At 40.8% G+C, this 15,272-nt stretch overlaps 1 protein-coding gene across 1 annotated transcript; it reads right to left on the minus strand.

The window, feature by feature from the left end:
* NEMP2 (nuclear envelope integral membrane protein 2) lies at nucleotides 1–11,092 on the minus strand. Its single transcript, XM_088523791.1, has 9 exons — nucleotides 10,968–11,092; nucleotides 8,768–8,883; nucleotides 7,228–7,456; nucleotides 6,991–7,063; nucleotides 6,109–6,202; nucleotides 5,280–5,394; nucleotides 4,431–4,656; nucleotides 2,396–2,572; nucleotides 1–217 (listed from the first exon to the last, which is right to left on the minus strand). The coding sequence occupies exons 1-9, from the start codon at nucleotides 11,080–11,082 to the stop codon at nucleotides 1–3; spliced, it is 1,362 nt and encodes a 453-aa protein (XP_088379917.1). The 5' UTR covers nucleotides 11,083–11,092.
* Nucleotides 11,093–15,272: the final 4,180 nt, after the last annotated feature.

Raw genomic sequence — 15,272 nt, forward strand, 5'->3', positions numbered from 1 at the left:
TCAGAACTCAGTACCATATGGAAATGGAATTTGTTCGTTTTCATCCTCAGCATCTCCTTCATCATAGATGGGGTTGGCTGCCTCACCCCACTCTGATTCTGCCCTTCCGTCAAAGAGCTGCTGCTCCAGGAAGTTGCTTCCAATGCCATATTCTTCCTCATGTGCCTTTGTTTCTGCAGGTGAGACATGAGGAGATCCCAGGACAAAATCTGCAAACCTGCCAGATTTTTTTTAAAGAGAAGTGATCAGTTAGGAAGCAAAATTACACTGTAAATGCAGAAAGTACTGCCAGGTTAAAAAAAGAAGGGGAAAAAAAAAAAAAAAAAAGAGGTTGTGAGGGCATACTCATGTACAGTGAAGTCATGGCATAAGATGGGGAGTCATATACAACAAATTAAATGGCAAAGGATGGCAATGACTCTGAACACGTCTCTCTGTTTTCATCTTTGTTTCTGTCTTCAGTCTTTTCTAAATAAGTAACTCTTCCAGAGCCATCTGAAAGGTCCTGTGACTAAGCAAGAAGATCTGGCTTTGATTTCTCACCTTGCTAGTGCCTGTGAGAAAATCCAGAGTAAGAAGCTAACCCCTTCCTCTACTTAGGTGTATGGTGCTTTAACCTTTAAAAATAAAATAAAATCCATAGTGTATTTGAGACAAAGGCTGCAGGAATTCAAGTAAGTTGACATTCTGCTAGTAAAAGCAAAAAGGGTGAGAACTCAACAGTCCCAAGTTCCCGTGCGATCACCTTGCTTCTGATGCCAAATATTCCAGGCAAGCTGAGGCAATATCTTGTGGAAGAATTCCTGCCTTTGGTGCATTTCGAGCTGCAGACTGGGAATTCTGCAGCTGCATCAGGTAGACACCACACTGGAGGTTTTGCAGAACAAAGCATGAATTTAACACGGTCTCTGCATTTCAACCTGCAATTAATCTTACTTTCAGTGGACAACTATTGAAAATACAGTCAGAGTGGCTGTATAATGGTTTCTGGCAAGTGCGTGGAACAGACGGCGGTTCTGACACTTGGTAAGTGTTGACAGCATCAGAGAAATGTAAGAAAAAGGAAACGCAGTTCTATTCTGCACTTGTGGTAACTTACCAATAATTTACATTTTAGATTTAACATTTCTGTGAGATGAATCTGTCATCTCACTCTTCTTCACAGCATTGTTGGCTATATGGGGAACAGTGTTGAACTTGCTGTGTTTTCCAGGTTTGCCTAGTGTTGAACTATCTTCTCATAGTTAATGAAAGCTTGAAGATACTCAGATTTAAACCAGACCTCTGCCAGGTCTCCTCATTAATTTTGCATTTTTACTATGAACAATTTGTAATAATATTCTTTAGTTAATGTTAACCAAATTTAAAATATGGCATTAAGTGATCTAACCAGAGAATATATGTCTCAATTGTTTGCTGGGTGTATATGGCATGTTTGTTTGTTTACAAGACTGCAGTTGAGCTATCATTTTGTGTCTTTCAAGAGCACTACAGAATACAAGTAGCATTTAGTTTAGTGGGAAATCTCTAAACCGTGGCAGGGAACCCATCTGTGTGTCCATCCAAGGAAGATGGAGCTTCTGAAACTAGTTTTAAATTCATATTGATTAAATGCCAAGCTCATGCGGCTGCTTAGAAATTGTGGCACTTGATTCGGGGGTAATGGCCAAGTCTTGCATGACAACGTGAAAATCCACTTCTAATACTTAAGTTTTGATATGGGAAAAAAAAGTACACTGTGGCTTTTATTTTTGGCTACATTTATCAGACTCTTCACAACTCTTTACTTGTCTTAAATTAGTCTCTTAAGCTTTAGTCTCTTAAATTAGTCTCTATATAGAGCAGCATCTCACTCTGCTGCTGTTTGTATTCTTAAATATTAGTTGATACTCTAAGCAATAGGTTTCCTTAGCTGTGCTGGCTTGCAGTTCCGAGCTTAATACTGCTAAGGTTTGAGCAAGTTATGATCAACCTGCTCCAGTTTCACAAAACATAAGGGTGTTTCTTCTCAAATTACAGAAATCCATTCTCCATCCAGGAGCCATTTCACTGGTTAGAGAGCTCCCAGGTCACTGGGTAGGAACTTGCAAAGGCATTACAGGAAGTGTATAAGGTTTGGGGAAAGCTGCCATTACTATGAATTAGCTTTGAGCATCTACAACCTCTCAAATTTATGGGCAGAGGGGAACAAAAATGGGGTATAATATCACCAGTGAGTAACATCTGGAGGGGTATGCCTGTGATCTGTAGCAGAATTACCCAAGTAGGTAAAGCGAATTCCCTAATAGTACATCAGATAAAGTTACCTGGAACAATGCTTGGATTAGTGTTGGGATCTGCTGTGTTAGTGACCATACAACGCAGCTCCTGTTTTGGAAAAGCCTGCTTTTCTTACCTGTGAGGGGACTGGAGTTTGGATACTGCTAGCCATGATGGGAAGTCAGGGTTCCTGCAGAAGGAACGTAGCTCCTCCAGAGCTCTGACCGTTTCTGTTTCACTTTGTTCTCTATATTCTTCTTCAGTAAGCCATCTAATCACTAACTGTTTTGATTTATAGTAGTTCTTCACTTTTCTGAAATGAAATGAAAACAATTAGTTTTCTATTAGTCTTCTAATTCTAAAGTTCTGGCATATATTTCTAATGCTACATATGCAATCCACCTGATTATGGCCCATCGTCTTTTTGTTATTAACATACATTAATCATATTTTCCTTCTTAAGAAGAAAAGTCACACACTTGCATTAAAATTTTAGGATGAGGGCTCTAATGTTTATTAGCCTGTTTACTCTAGGTCTCACTCAAAACTAGAATTCCAGAGAAAGGTATCCAATGAGCTTCAAGGGAGTTTTAGATCAGGTCCTTTCTAAACAGTATTGTTTATGCATGGACTAAAACTCCATATATAGCAAACGAATGGCTGCTTGCTCAGCCATTTTTATGTGCAATATGCAAAATGTGTCTGTGCAGAGACACAAGCTGAATCAGAAGCCAGTTTGCATGTATAACTTCGAACACAAGCAATGCTCCGAGTTGTTCATGATGTTTACTAGATTGCTTCCCTTAAATCTTGTTTTAAATTACACAACTGAGTAGTCTGAGGCCAAAATGTTTACAATCTGATGTTTTTTTAGCTGCTACATAGCAATGTATAATATAATTAGATATCAATTAGAAAGTGTGCCATGTTCTGTTCCCTTCTGTCGACTGCTTTCAATTTAAATGTTGTGATGAGTAAAGATAAGCAAGGGCTGGATGCCCATGAAAGTTTCAGCTCCTGCAAATAAAAACATCTGCTCAACCATCAGCATTCACGTTCATTTCCCTGTAGGGCAAAAAGGAACTGCAGACAGCACTTGGGTCAACCAGCAAAGGTCTTGCAAGCTCCCTATGATCAGTCCTGATCTTAGAAACCACCAGATAAGCAAGAGTAATTCTTAGCTGTGTTGACACATCTGCTCCTCTGAACTATGCATCTTGGCCTCTACACATCTGTATGCATCTGTGTGTGTGTATATATATATATGTGTATATATACATACCCGCTTATATTTCTACATAATGTGCACCTCTGTGTAACTCTGTGCTCTGCACTTTGTATGTTGGCCATCTTGGGCTCAAAGTTTGGTGCTTCTGCTTAATGTTTTCAAAAGAGGGGGTTTAAAAAAAAAAAAAGAAAAAAAGGATTTTCCTGGTTTTGAAAATGCATACTCATTCTCCCAAGAGAGATTTGTGGTGCCCTTATTTAAGTGCTTTAGGGCTCTACAATAGCATCAATTCACTGAAAAGGAAAAGGGGTCCGTGTGAGGAATCAGCGTAAAAAAATGTTCTGATTACCCAGTCTTGCTGATTGCAAGGTCGGTTGAGCCTGCTTACACCAGGTAAGCACTGCATCTATATGCTGCTCTTGGAACAGTTTGTATTTTTCAGCTGGTGGGGCGTGGGGCTGGGGGGGAGTCTTCTACAAATGACAAACACTACCTAATCTCCAAGAACCATCAGTGTTTAACATCTAATTCCTAGATGATGGGACATGGTTTTATCCTCCAAGATTCAGTATGAGATACCTGCAAATTCTCTCTCACAATGCATGAAACGAAGATGGAAGTGTTGCAGTCCAATCAGTCAAAAATGTGTTGGTAACCATATGCTGCAGACTAGAAGGTGTTACATTTGCACTTAAGAGCTGTTAAGACTTAACAGTCACGTTTTTCCACAAAGCAAAATTCATGCTTGAAACCAACAAAAATAATTAAATTCTGTATCTTATAAATTTAAACGCCTCCTAACATAGCTTTACACTTGCTAAAAATGTGAACTAGCACTAGAAATTCAGAAATCATCATCAAAATGTAGGGTTTTTTTTTCATTATTGACCTCCCCTATCTCCTGGTGACAGGGGGATTTGGACATTTGCAAATTCATACAAACCTGCCAATGTGACAAGCAGCACCGAGGGGATAACAGAAGCCTTTTGAACAGAGGCTCACTGCTATGATTGTATATGCAACTTGAGGTATGGTGACACCGCAGTAGATGAAAGCAAAGGCTGTTAATTGTAGTGTCCATGTGAAGAAGGTTATGCTTAGTTCACTGGTAAGTGGTCCATGCTGATAGCACGTGGCAAAGCTTATACTTCCAACGGTCAAAAAATACCCTGCAGAAACAGGAAAGAATGACATAGAGAAAAAGATGCAACTATCCTCCATATGCTTCAGTAGGTTGGTTGACAAAGTCTAGCTTGTTGGTTTTTGTGTTGCCCTATAGGTACCTGAGCTGTTACATGCCCTTTGTGTTTCAACTACATACAAGTTCATAAGGTCATCTGTGAACAGCCTTTACCTAATGCTGCAAGAGCCGCACCAGAACCCCCTCCTGGGAGATGGCTGAGGCAGGTGCCAAATCAGCAGGTTTGTTGGCCCCTGCAGCCACATCCAGTTATCGGCTTGTGCATCCGCATTTCCCAGTGCCAGCAAAATGCAGGCCTGCACAGCTATCCTTTTGTTGTCATGGGGAGAGTATGAAATGACAAATTAATGAAGAAATAATACCGGCAAAATTTGCTTTTAAAGTTGCTACTGGCTCACTATATTTAATATGGACTAAATTATCATGTCAGTGGATTAGGAGCCTTCAGAATATTCTAGCATCTCTGGCTCAGGAGGAAAATAATAATAAATAAGAGTCACTTGCCATTCTTTATGGGCAGGTATCAATCTTACCACTAAATCAACACAAAATTTGCAGTGCATTTTCTGATTTTTCTGATCAGTCTCTTACCCAACAGGTAGTTTCTGTGTTCAGACCACAACCACTGCATATTCTCTTTAAAACAGTAAAGCAAATACAGTGAGGACATCCAGCAGCCACTCATTAAAATCCAAAAGGTACTTTGCTGGAGGAAAAAAAAAAAAAAAAAAAGAAAAAAGAAAAAGAAATGCTTCAGACAGACAGTTACTTATATGATGGTAGCATCGAAAATCTTAGTCAGAATTAGGAGCACTGTTGTGTAAGGGAATTCCCAGGCAAAGACAAGCATGGTATTTGGCAGAGCTACCAGGCTTATGATCAGTATTACGACTTCCACTACTTAGTGCTACAACTGAACAGTGCCAAGGCTACGTGGGGCAGCTGCATTTCTGTGTTTGTGTGCATGCCCCAGAGTCATGCTATGAGCTTGTTATGTCCTTTTGCAGTGTACTTCCAATTAATATATCTCAGAAATATGACAACAATACACAGGGATAAGTGTTTTGTGTGAAATTAAGGGAAAGTTGAGCAGAATTTGGTGAAAATGAGATAATTTGTCTCAATTGCTGCTAAAGCTATGGTCTGAGTAAACTTAGCTGCAGCCTAATAAAAACAATTCAGGTTTCAGAATAAACATTTCCTGTGCATCAACAGTCTCCAATTCATTTTAAATAGGGAGCAACTTAATTAGAGCTCAATTCTGACCTGATTATATTTCCTTGATACAAGCAATCCTGCACCCACTTCAATGGAATTACTGGCTACAAAATTAGAGCAAAAGGTCAGAATCTGAATCTAGGTTCTTTACTTCCTATATCATGATTATTATTATTATTTTGTTTTACAAATGTAGATTTACCCTTGGAATAAATCTTTTAAGCGTCAACAGGAGAAAGACTAGCAGAGCAAGAACACCCAGTACTATTCCAGAAAGGTAAAAGAACCTGGGGCTTCTGTAAAAGAACAAGAGAGAATACCATAAGAAGTTTTTACTAAATTGCAATTGATTACAAATGCCACATTTTAAAGACAGCAATGGTCTTTAGTAAGAATACAACTGTAAATTAGAGCTTGCTGTAATACAGTTAACAGGTCCTGTATAGACTTTAAACTCATGTAAGAAAAATTTCAAAAGAATATCAAAAGGTCACTGGAGTGTTAAAGTCTCAGGCTAGAAGTTTGTCACCTTAATGCTCACATTGTTTCTGCTTTTAGTGAATATCTACTTTCTATTCATTTTGTTTCCCTATATATACAGGTACAGTTTTGCATTGCAAGACAAGTTTTTAAGTTTTAATTTAAAATGTTCTATTTTTTTTTTCATACAATTGTTTGCATAAAATCTGACTTATATAACACAGAGTCTGCACTATAAAACCTACAGCTGCACTGCTTTTTTTAAAATATGTCACATGACAATTAACTTCTGACTCATTTTGCTTTGAAGTCCTGGGTCAAGTATTCTGTTAGAGTAAGAAGTAAGATGTACATTAAAAGAACAATCAGAAAAGGCTGTCAACAGGTGGAGGCAGACCATGCCCCACATGACCTCATCCTAAGCATTTCTCCTTGTAGGAATGCATCATTTATACATGAATGATATGGAGAAGTTTAAACATACGTTTATTTTCTGTATTTCATAGTCCTAAAGAACAGCTGCTTGGCATCTTTAGCTTAGATAACAGACCAAAGATGCAGAGATATCAGGAAAGAAGGTCGAAATGCAGGAGCTTGTACTCACCTGCTAAGACTGTTTGCAAAATGGAACAGAAAAATTCCAGCTACAAACAAAAACAAGATCTTTCCATCTAGCACTAAAAAAAGGAAAACAAAAATGGATTTTAGGCTAATTCAATCTGAAATGATGATTTTATCTGTATTAACAGAAAAGTCCAAGCTTTTTTCATAGGAAGTAGCATTCCTTAATACTTGCAATATCAAACTATTTGTAATCGAAACTGAAATCATTATTACTTACTTTTCTGTTTTACGCTCACCATGTATGGTTCTGTCTTGAAGGGCTGTATTTTGAAACAAATATCCTCTCCATATTGTTTTATGTTTATGAACGTTTCTGTAGATGTCTCTGGTTGCCGAAAGATTTGAATGGCACATGCAGCAAACTCAAAAACTGTTTCTGAACTACGACAGTTGACTTTGTCTGAAATAGGCACAAACTTGAATTTTTCTGTGCTGTTAACTTTTATCTAAAATCAAACAATAACAAAATACCTGTAAGAAGTGGCACAGAACCACTGGCATTTTTTCTTTCTGAAAAACATAACATAGACCTTATACATATCATAATGAAAGTAAGTACAGAGCTAGAGAATAAAATGTTAGTTCAATTCTTTGTTTAATCCTGTTATGTACAATTTGGACCTTAAAAGGTAATTCAGAGAACTCACAGTGAACAAAGTTCTAAAGGACTCAATCCATTTAAAGGCTCTAGGGCTCTGGTTTCACCCGTGACATTTGCCCACCCACAAATTTCTAACAAAAATGATAACTTGACTGACCACTTTCCTTCATTTGTTCCTTTGGAAAGACCACACTCTTTCCCATGCTGCTCCTAAACCATAAGAAACAAATTGCTTTTCTCAAAGAAAAGAACACAATCTTCATGTTAGGGACAGAAGGAGGAAAAGGAAAATGGATTTTTTTTAAATAAAAAATAAGCATTAAGGATGTTCCTGTTCTGTCTTCTGGAATTGCTTTTTGGTGCTCTCCCCACAACAGTAATAGGATTGTTCAGCCTACAATCTGCTGCCGTGCACAAAACTTCTCTGGCATGTTCCTACGGAAGAAAATTCTGGAAACAGATAAAAAGATGTTCCAAATCCTTCTATATCGGATCCGATTCCTCCAAAAGACATGAAGCAAAACTATTTCCTTCCTTTGTCCAGTGACATACTTCCCAGAAAAAAAAGCCAACCAGACACTCAACTTGCTCCTTACCCTGCCATTACTTTGAGAATTCTGTGTTTCAAGCCTAATGTCCTAAACTTGTTTCTTGTAAGACCCTCTGCTGCTCTGTAAAGTAGAAATATAATGCTACTGCTGGTTTTACTAGTCACAATCTGATACACCTTTTGTTCCTATGCTGTGGCCTGAAATGCTATAAGTGAACCCCACAGCTGTATTTTATTCTGAGATTTAAACATTTAATTAAGAGGTTTGGTGATAAGCAAAAGCATTTGTTACAGAGGTTAACAATTTTATAGATGTTTATCAGTAGAAAAGCTGTGTAACAGAATAATATGCAACATGAGGTAGATGTTTGGCCTTTCACTATAATGCTATAGCCTGGTTGACATTCCTGTGAGAGATACCCCAAACCTCCACTGCACACAAAGTAAAGAGCACCGTACTAAAATGTAGTTTTATCATGGTCTTACCTATATGTCATTCAGACTAATCATTATACTCAGAAATAGAACTTTGATCTTGCTAACAGATCAGATACTCCGCTGAGGAAAGATCTGCACATGGGAATGATCCCCCAAACTGCCTCTTACCTGAACAGTTGACCACACATATTGTAGGTGCATGGTTCTGTGTTGCACATAACAGTAACAGTTTTCATCCAGTTCCTGGATGACATATCTTTCTTCCAGAAGGCTACAGTTTCCAGCTAGTGAGAAGGAAAAGTTCACTTTAAGTACACAAATATATAGCCTTCCTCCTTTTTTGCCTCTTTCCCCTAATTTTTGATATATGATGAGGGACTCGCAAGCAATTTGCAGATAATGTAACATAAAAGCTATGCTACAAGAATACAGTTTAGATGAAAATCCATATTAGAATTTTAATCAAGTAATTTAGGCTCCAAAGGAAACTGCGGCATCTTTGAAAAGATTAATAGGGTAGTATTTTTTTAAAAATGTGTTACAAAGCATGGCAATTATGAAAGTGTTTTGATGGCACTGGAATAGGGCTTCTGGGCCAAACTTACTGCTGACATGAGCGAGTGTAACTGCACTGCATTTGGTGCTTATACCAATGGGAGTGTAAGCAAGGAAACACGCTTATATATTAAAATAATCATTAGCACATGGCACTACTGCTGACTGCAGAAATCTCGTAGTTAACTCCCTCAGAAATGTTCAGAGTGTTAAATAACATAACTCTTCTTTCAAAAACAATCTGTCCTTATAGAATCATCCTTCCTGACACCATCTAGCCATAACACATAAAAAGGAGATAGAACCAATAATTTGCCAAAAGTCATTTAATTAGGACTGCTAATTGGTGTAACTCTCCTGAAATATTAGTGACCCCCTATGACTTTCAGAATTGCATTGCACCTCAGAACAGGAATGCACCTAAAAGATTTATGGGACAAATTTTTAAGAACATACATTCCAAACCATACATGTATAAAGAATAGCCTGCAGTGCATTACATCAGTGTTCCAGGAACATAACTAAAGAGCAGAGGAAATGAATACAGATGTGAAAGGAGCGAATCATCTGGCTCACTGAACAGGAAAAGTAGGTCTAAGCCAGACTCACCCATAACTGCTAAAACACTGTCACACACTCCAAACAGCAAAATCGGTATGTGCAAAACAGACTTAACCTGGCTGGGGAATACTGGTTGCAAGTAAAAACCTGCCCTGACTTCACAAGGAAGCTAAGCTGAGCTTGAATTATTTTTCAATGGATTTAATTAAACCAATGAAAAAGTATTTATATGGATATTCTTAACTCAGTTTGCTAAATGATTCTAAAATCAGAATTTCCAGTGTATACAAATGATCTTTTTAAATTAATTTGGTTTAAAATTATGATTTGGACACTTCTTTCATGAAAATTAAACATACAATGAATCCTCATCCATACTGAAGCCAGTGGGAGCTCAATACTTTCAGACAAAGGCTGGCTCTCCCAAACTAACAGCAAGGCCTGAGAGCAACGTACATCACACAGCACAGTTTCACATGACAACGCATAGACCAAGCTCTGCAACTGAAGCAACCCAAAGAAACGTTTGTTCCTGGGGCATTTGATGCCATTTCATATTTTTTTTTCTCCAGTTCAGTCACAAGCTTTCTCACATCTACCCATCTCACCAAGTTATCCTGAGGAAAGTTATTACAGTAACTAATGATAACACTAGAGATAGTAGAATAGCTATCAGGGGATCTCTAGGACATGTTTGATGAAATTGATGACTAGAAGGGAAAAAAAAAATCAAAAACAACAACAACAACAAAACACCCGTTACATTTACTAGATAGATCTTTACCCAATATGTATTTATTTCAAATGATGCAGGCCGACTGTCCCAGGCATGACAGCCACACGGGCTATAGCAGCACACGGAGCAACACCTTCGGGTCCTGCCTTAATAGCAGAGTAGCCGTGGCTGAAAATATCTTGCCCCGAAGCTGCAGGGGTGAATTACTCGCATATTTATGGGAAGCTGTAATCCGCATCCTTTTTATACCAATAGAGAGGATGGCATCGTTCGGGGAGGGGAGCAGGTGCGGAAGGAACTTGAGGAAACAGTTTTTTCCGGAGGCGGCGTAGCGCTGCTGCCGCACACGAGCGCCAGCCACCCGCCCCTCCCGGGAGAGCCGAGACCCTGCCCCGGCGAAGGGGGAGGACGCGAGCCGGGGCAGGCGGAGCCCCGCCGAGAGCCGCCCGCGAGCGCCGGGGCCGCGCGGCCCGTGGAGGCGGCAGCAGGGAGGACAGGAGAGGGCAGGACAGGTACCTGTGGGCGGCGCCTCCCCGCCGCCGCCGGCCGCCTGCGCCAGCAGCAGCAGCAGCCGGAGCCGGAGCGGGGCCAGGGGGCGCTGCCAGCGGCGGGGCGGCCGCGCCGGCCTCATGGCGGAAGCCCGCGGCGCCGGGGTCGAGGAGGGCGCCACGCGTCCAGCCCGCCCACAACCGTCACCGCCCCCAACGGTCACCACCCCCAACGGTCACCGCGCGCCCCGCCCACCCCTAACGGTCGTCTCCCCCAACGGTCACCGCGCGCCCCGCCCACCCCTAACGGTCGCCGCCCCCAACGGTGCCCGCATGGCGCGTGGGCGGCGCGGGCCGGTTTTATTTCGCAAGGATCCCCAGGAAGAGGCCTAAAAGCAAAATTCCCGTCTAGGCGCAGCAAGGACATGAACTTGGGCCTGTTTGCATGAAGTGCCCCAGTTCGCCCTTTCCAGTTGTTTCAGCATATTTGTGGGATGCAGTAAGTGGACAACGTCGGAAAGGACCAACACTTTAGTTTTTTGTGTTGTTTTCATAACCCTCCTTTATGAAAACCTACTGCCAACATTTTGTCGCGGTGCTCTGGTTCCACCCATGTCTGTTCTTAAACTGCGTTTGGCCTTCCCCATCCACTCGCTGCGTGAGAAAACCTTCCATTTTTTGCATTTAAAATTATGCTCTGTCAATGCACAGAGACTGCTTTTGCTGTTATCCTAAATCTAATTCCTGGTGATGGTAGCATGGCCTTTTTTTTCTTTTTTTTTTTTTTTTCTTCAACACCTTCCCACCGCCTTGCACCTTGCCTCGGCGTTGGCAGCCATGCGGCGTGGGTGGCCGGGGCCGCCGCTCGCGGCGCGGCGCCCATTACACCCACTCTGCGCTCACCAGGCACGCACAGGGCTGTGGCTTGTTCCCCGCCAGCGTTAACAGAGTGCGGAACGAGGGCGAAAATAGTTTGGATTTGATAGAATGTGCAGCATCTGACAAACTTCAGGCGCTAGAGGAAGCGGCGGGAGATTTCTGCCTCGTTTGTCTTTATGTAGGTTGGGTGTTGTCTTTATGTAATTTTCCCCATCCTCTTCCTTTAGGAAGAGCGGTGGAGAAAGGAGTACAGTGTATAATGTTTAGCTGCTTCCCCATTAAATCCTTAGAAATACATTACCTTTTGGTTATGTCTGCAAACAGAAAGGGACGAAAATAATCCCTTTTTCCTTTTTCAGCTTGCATTTTTTTTTGCAGCTATATTAACATCTTCAACACTTTTTTATGGGAAAAAAGACCCACTCAGTTCTCCCATTCTGAGCACAGTTGGCATCTCGCTGCCGATTAACTTTCAGTAACTGTCATAGGGGTTACAGTCAGTCAGTGTGAATCAGAAGGGAAATTAAGCTTTAGGGGGACCATACTCTGCCAGACACTGTTGGAAACATTTCCTTGATATTCAAGGAGAATGTATTCACTCGAGCCATATACAGCAACTAAGCTATGTCCTAGCAGGCTAAACCGTCTTTAATGAACGAGACATCGTTACGCTGTTAGAGCAGTCCTAGGATGCCTGTGGTTAATCGCGCTGCGTTTTGTGGCTCCCTATTTGAAGCACGTGTGTTGGTCCCCTTGCTCACAGGTGACGCTGCTCTGGTCAACGCTTGGATTCCGAGCGGATGTTTCTGTGGCTTGTTTACAAATGTGCCATGGAAGAGTGGAGGAGGTTGTTTACTGGTGCAGCTGGGCTCACAGAAGCTGTGCCCCTGTCAGATCTCATGTCTCTAGCTTATAGAGCTGAGATCAGCTTTTGGCTGAGCTACCTCTATGGAAAACCTAGGTGTGGCTAACAGCAACGTTGGTCATCCTGGGAATGGCGCTGAGCATTCACCTGAGCAGCCTCATGCTGATGAGGTATGGAGCTGAGATCCTGGGTGCTGGCGTTCAGGCAGGGGTTGCAGCTGCCGTGGCAGAATCCACGTTGTCCCATGGAGGCGCTGGCTCCTCGCTGTGGCTGTTCTGCTCGGCCATGGATCGAGGCGTTGAGGGTGCCAGCCGCCTCCCCACGAGGTGATTCCCGGTACCCCATTGCTGCCTCGTGTTTACTTTCTGACTAATGCTAGCAGAGGATTTTAATTTCCAGGCACACTGTTAAAATCACAACACGTGCTCCCGGTGACTAACAGGAGCTTCCTCTGATCCCTCATCCCTCCCCCCTTTTTTTTTCTGTGCTCTCCCTACTCCCTTCTCATGTCAGCAAATGAAATAATTTGTTTGCAGAGCGTTACAGGGTGCTTTATCTTTCTTTGGCCAGAACCAAGTGGATGCCGGTTTGCTAAAGCTAAGGCAGTTCTTTTCTTTCTTGGAGTTGGTGTGTGGGCGTTGGATTGTGTCATTTGTGGGAGGTGAACGTCAAAGGAAGTGGGATCAACCCTTGGAGGAGGTTTGTAATCCAGGTACTTAATATTTGGTTTCCTGGAAAAGAAAAAAAAAATTAGCAAAACAGGCAGTCTCTCTGGTTTTAGCTTTCCTTGTGTAATCAGAATGACACAATATCAATGTCTGCTTAAGCACTCTTTTAACCATATTTTATTTAGGATAAAGAGCTGCTATATTCTCCTTTAAATGGTTTCACATGTTTTGGTGGATTCTGTTGAATGTTTATTCCAATAATACAAATAATTCATGTTCCATAAGTGCCCTCACAATGCGATTTATGATGTCTTTTCATTTGATATAAGTGGTCTCTCTTCGAGTTTAAAATTAGAAGAGCCATTTCAGACTGTCTTGTTCATCTCCAACCCTTTTTTGTTGTTATTGTTGTTTTCAGGAGTGCATTAGTCTAAAGTATTTCACAGGCAAAATATGGAGTTATTTTTTTGGGGGGAAAATGATCTACAAAAAAAAAATAAGTGTAGGTACTTACTGTTGAAGTAGTTTTATGTTAATCTGTTTTATGTGATGTGTAGATACTGAGCTAGATAGTGCTCTAGGAGTATTTATTTCTCTTAAACTGCTTCAGGTAGTCTAGATGTCTTTTGCAATCCTTGTTCAAGCTCAGCTTGAAAAACGAATAATCAAAATCAATTTTGAAAGGTTACTTATATTACACTGATTAAGCAAAACAGCCTTTTTTATTATGTTTTTTTTTTCCTTAAACTTTTGCATATTTAAGATTCATTCTAAGACGTAATACAGGTTCTTATGTCCTAGCTATCCAGGCTTTTGCAAAATCAACGTGTTGTAACACATGCGTTCCTGTTCAGTCACAGGTGGGGCATCAGGCATGTCTGAGAGAGAGGCAGTCTAAATGTTTTTAAATAAACCAGTATGACTAACACTTTTTTTTTCCTTTTTCTATAGGAAAAGGAAAAGCTGTAATTTACGCAGCTTTCCTGGCATTTAACCTGAGATTAATTGGGCACTCATTTTTCCTACTGGTATTAAAAGGAGGTCAGATGGAAGGAAGGTTCAGTCTGTTGCTGTTTAAAATGGGGAGGATGTGTATGCATTTGCTGGAAACAGAGCCCCTTGCTCTGATTTCAAATAAGTTTTCTGGTGTAAATTCACTGATTTCAGTGATATTATTCCTTATTTACACAGTAGTAAGCAAACTTAGGTCCAGGCTTCTGTTAAGAACCAATGAGCCTTAGATACTTACCTGGTCTATTTTTAATATGCCAAATATATCTATTTATACGGTAAGGAAACAGAGATACAAATCTTACTGGATTCTTCCTTTGCTTTGAGTTTGCAATAGAGACACTTTTTAAAAAAAAAAACAAAACACAAAACAAACAAAAAAACCCCCAGGAACTCTTATTATTTTTCATGTCAAATTTGCTGTGATTAGTATGTTAGTCTTCATATTTTCCACAGCCTCTTAATTCCCCGATAAGAAGATAAGAAATCCTGTTCCTTATCTAAAGGAACATTGATATAGGATGTAGCCTAAGGAAATGAGAGGCATTGCAGTTTGTCCGCTACTTCACATGAGATCCCTCAAAGGAGCTTCACCTCCATCTGATACCCTATTCTAGAAAATCATTTACTGTCCTCCCCTCCACAAAATAGCTTTGCTGCCAGGCTCCTCTATAAACAGAGACTTGTATCCAGCAAGGAGAAAATGTTAGAGCTGCACTGGACAGTTAATGAATGGGAAAGCTATAGGAAAACAAAGCCATTTTAGGCTAAAACTTTTGAGGGTGAAATCTGAGTCTCTCTTAAAATGTATCTTAAATAAGATGCCTGGTACTGCTTATAACACTAAGAGATGTCCCTGTACCCTGCGCTCATGTGAAAAGCCCTGCCCTTCTACTTTATCTGAGGCCCT

The sequence above is a fragment of the Tinamus guttatus genome, unplaced genomic scaffold, assembly GCF_059628265.1.
Source record: "Tinamus guttatus ecotype Peru unplaced genomic scaffold, ASM5962826v1 Tinamus_guttatus_pri_ptg000197l, whole genome shotgun sequence".
NCBI lineage: Eukaryota > Metazoa > Chordata > Aves > Tinamiformes > Tinamidae > Tinamus > Tinamus guttatus.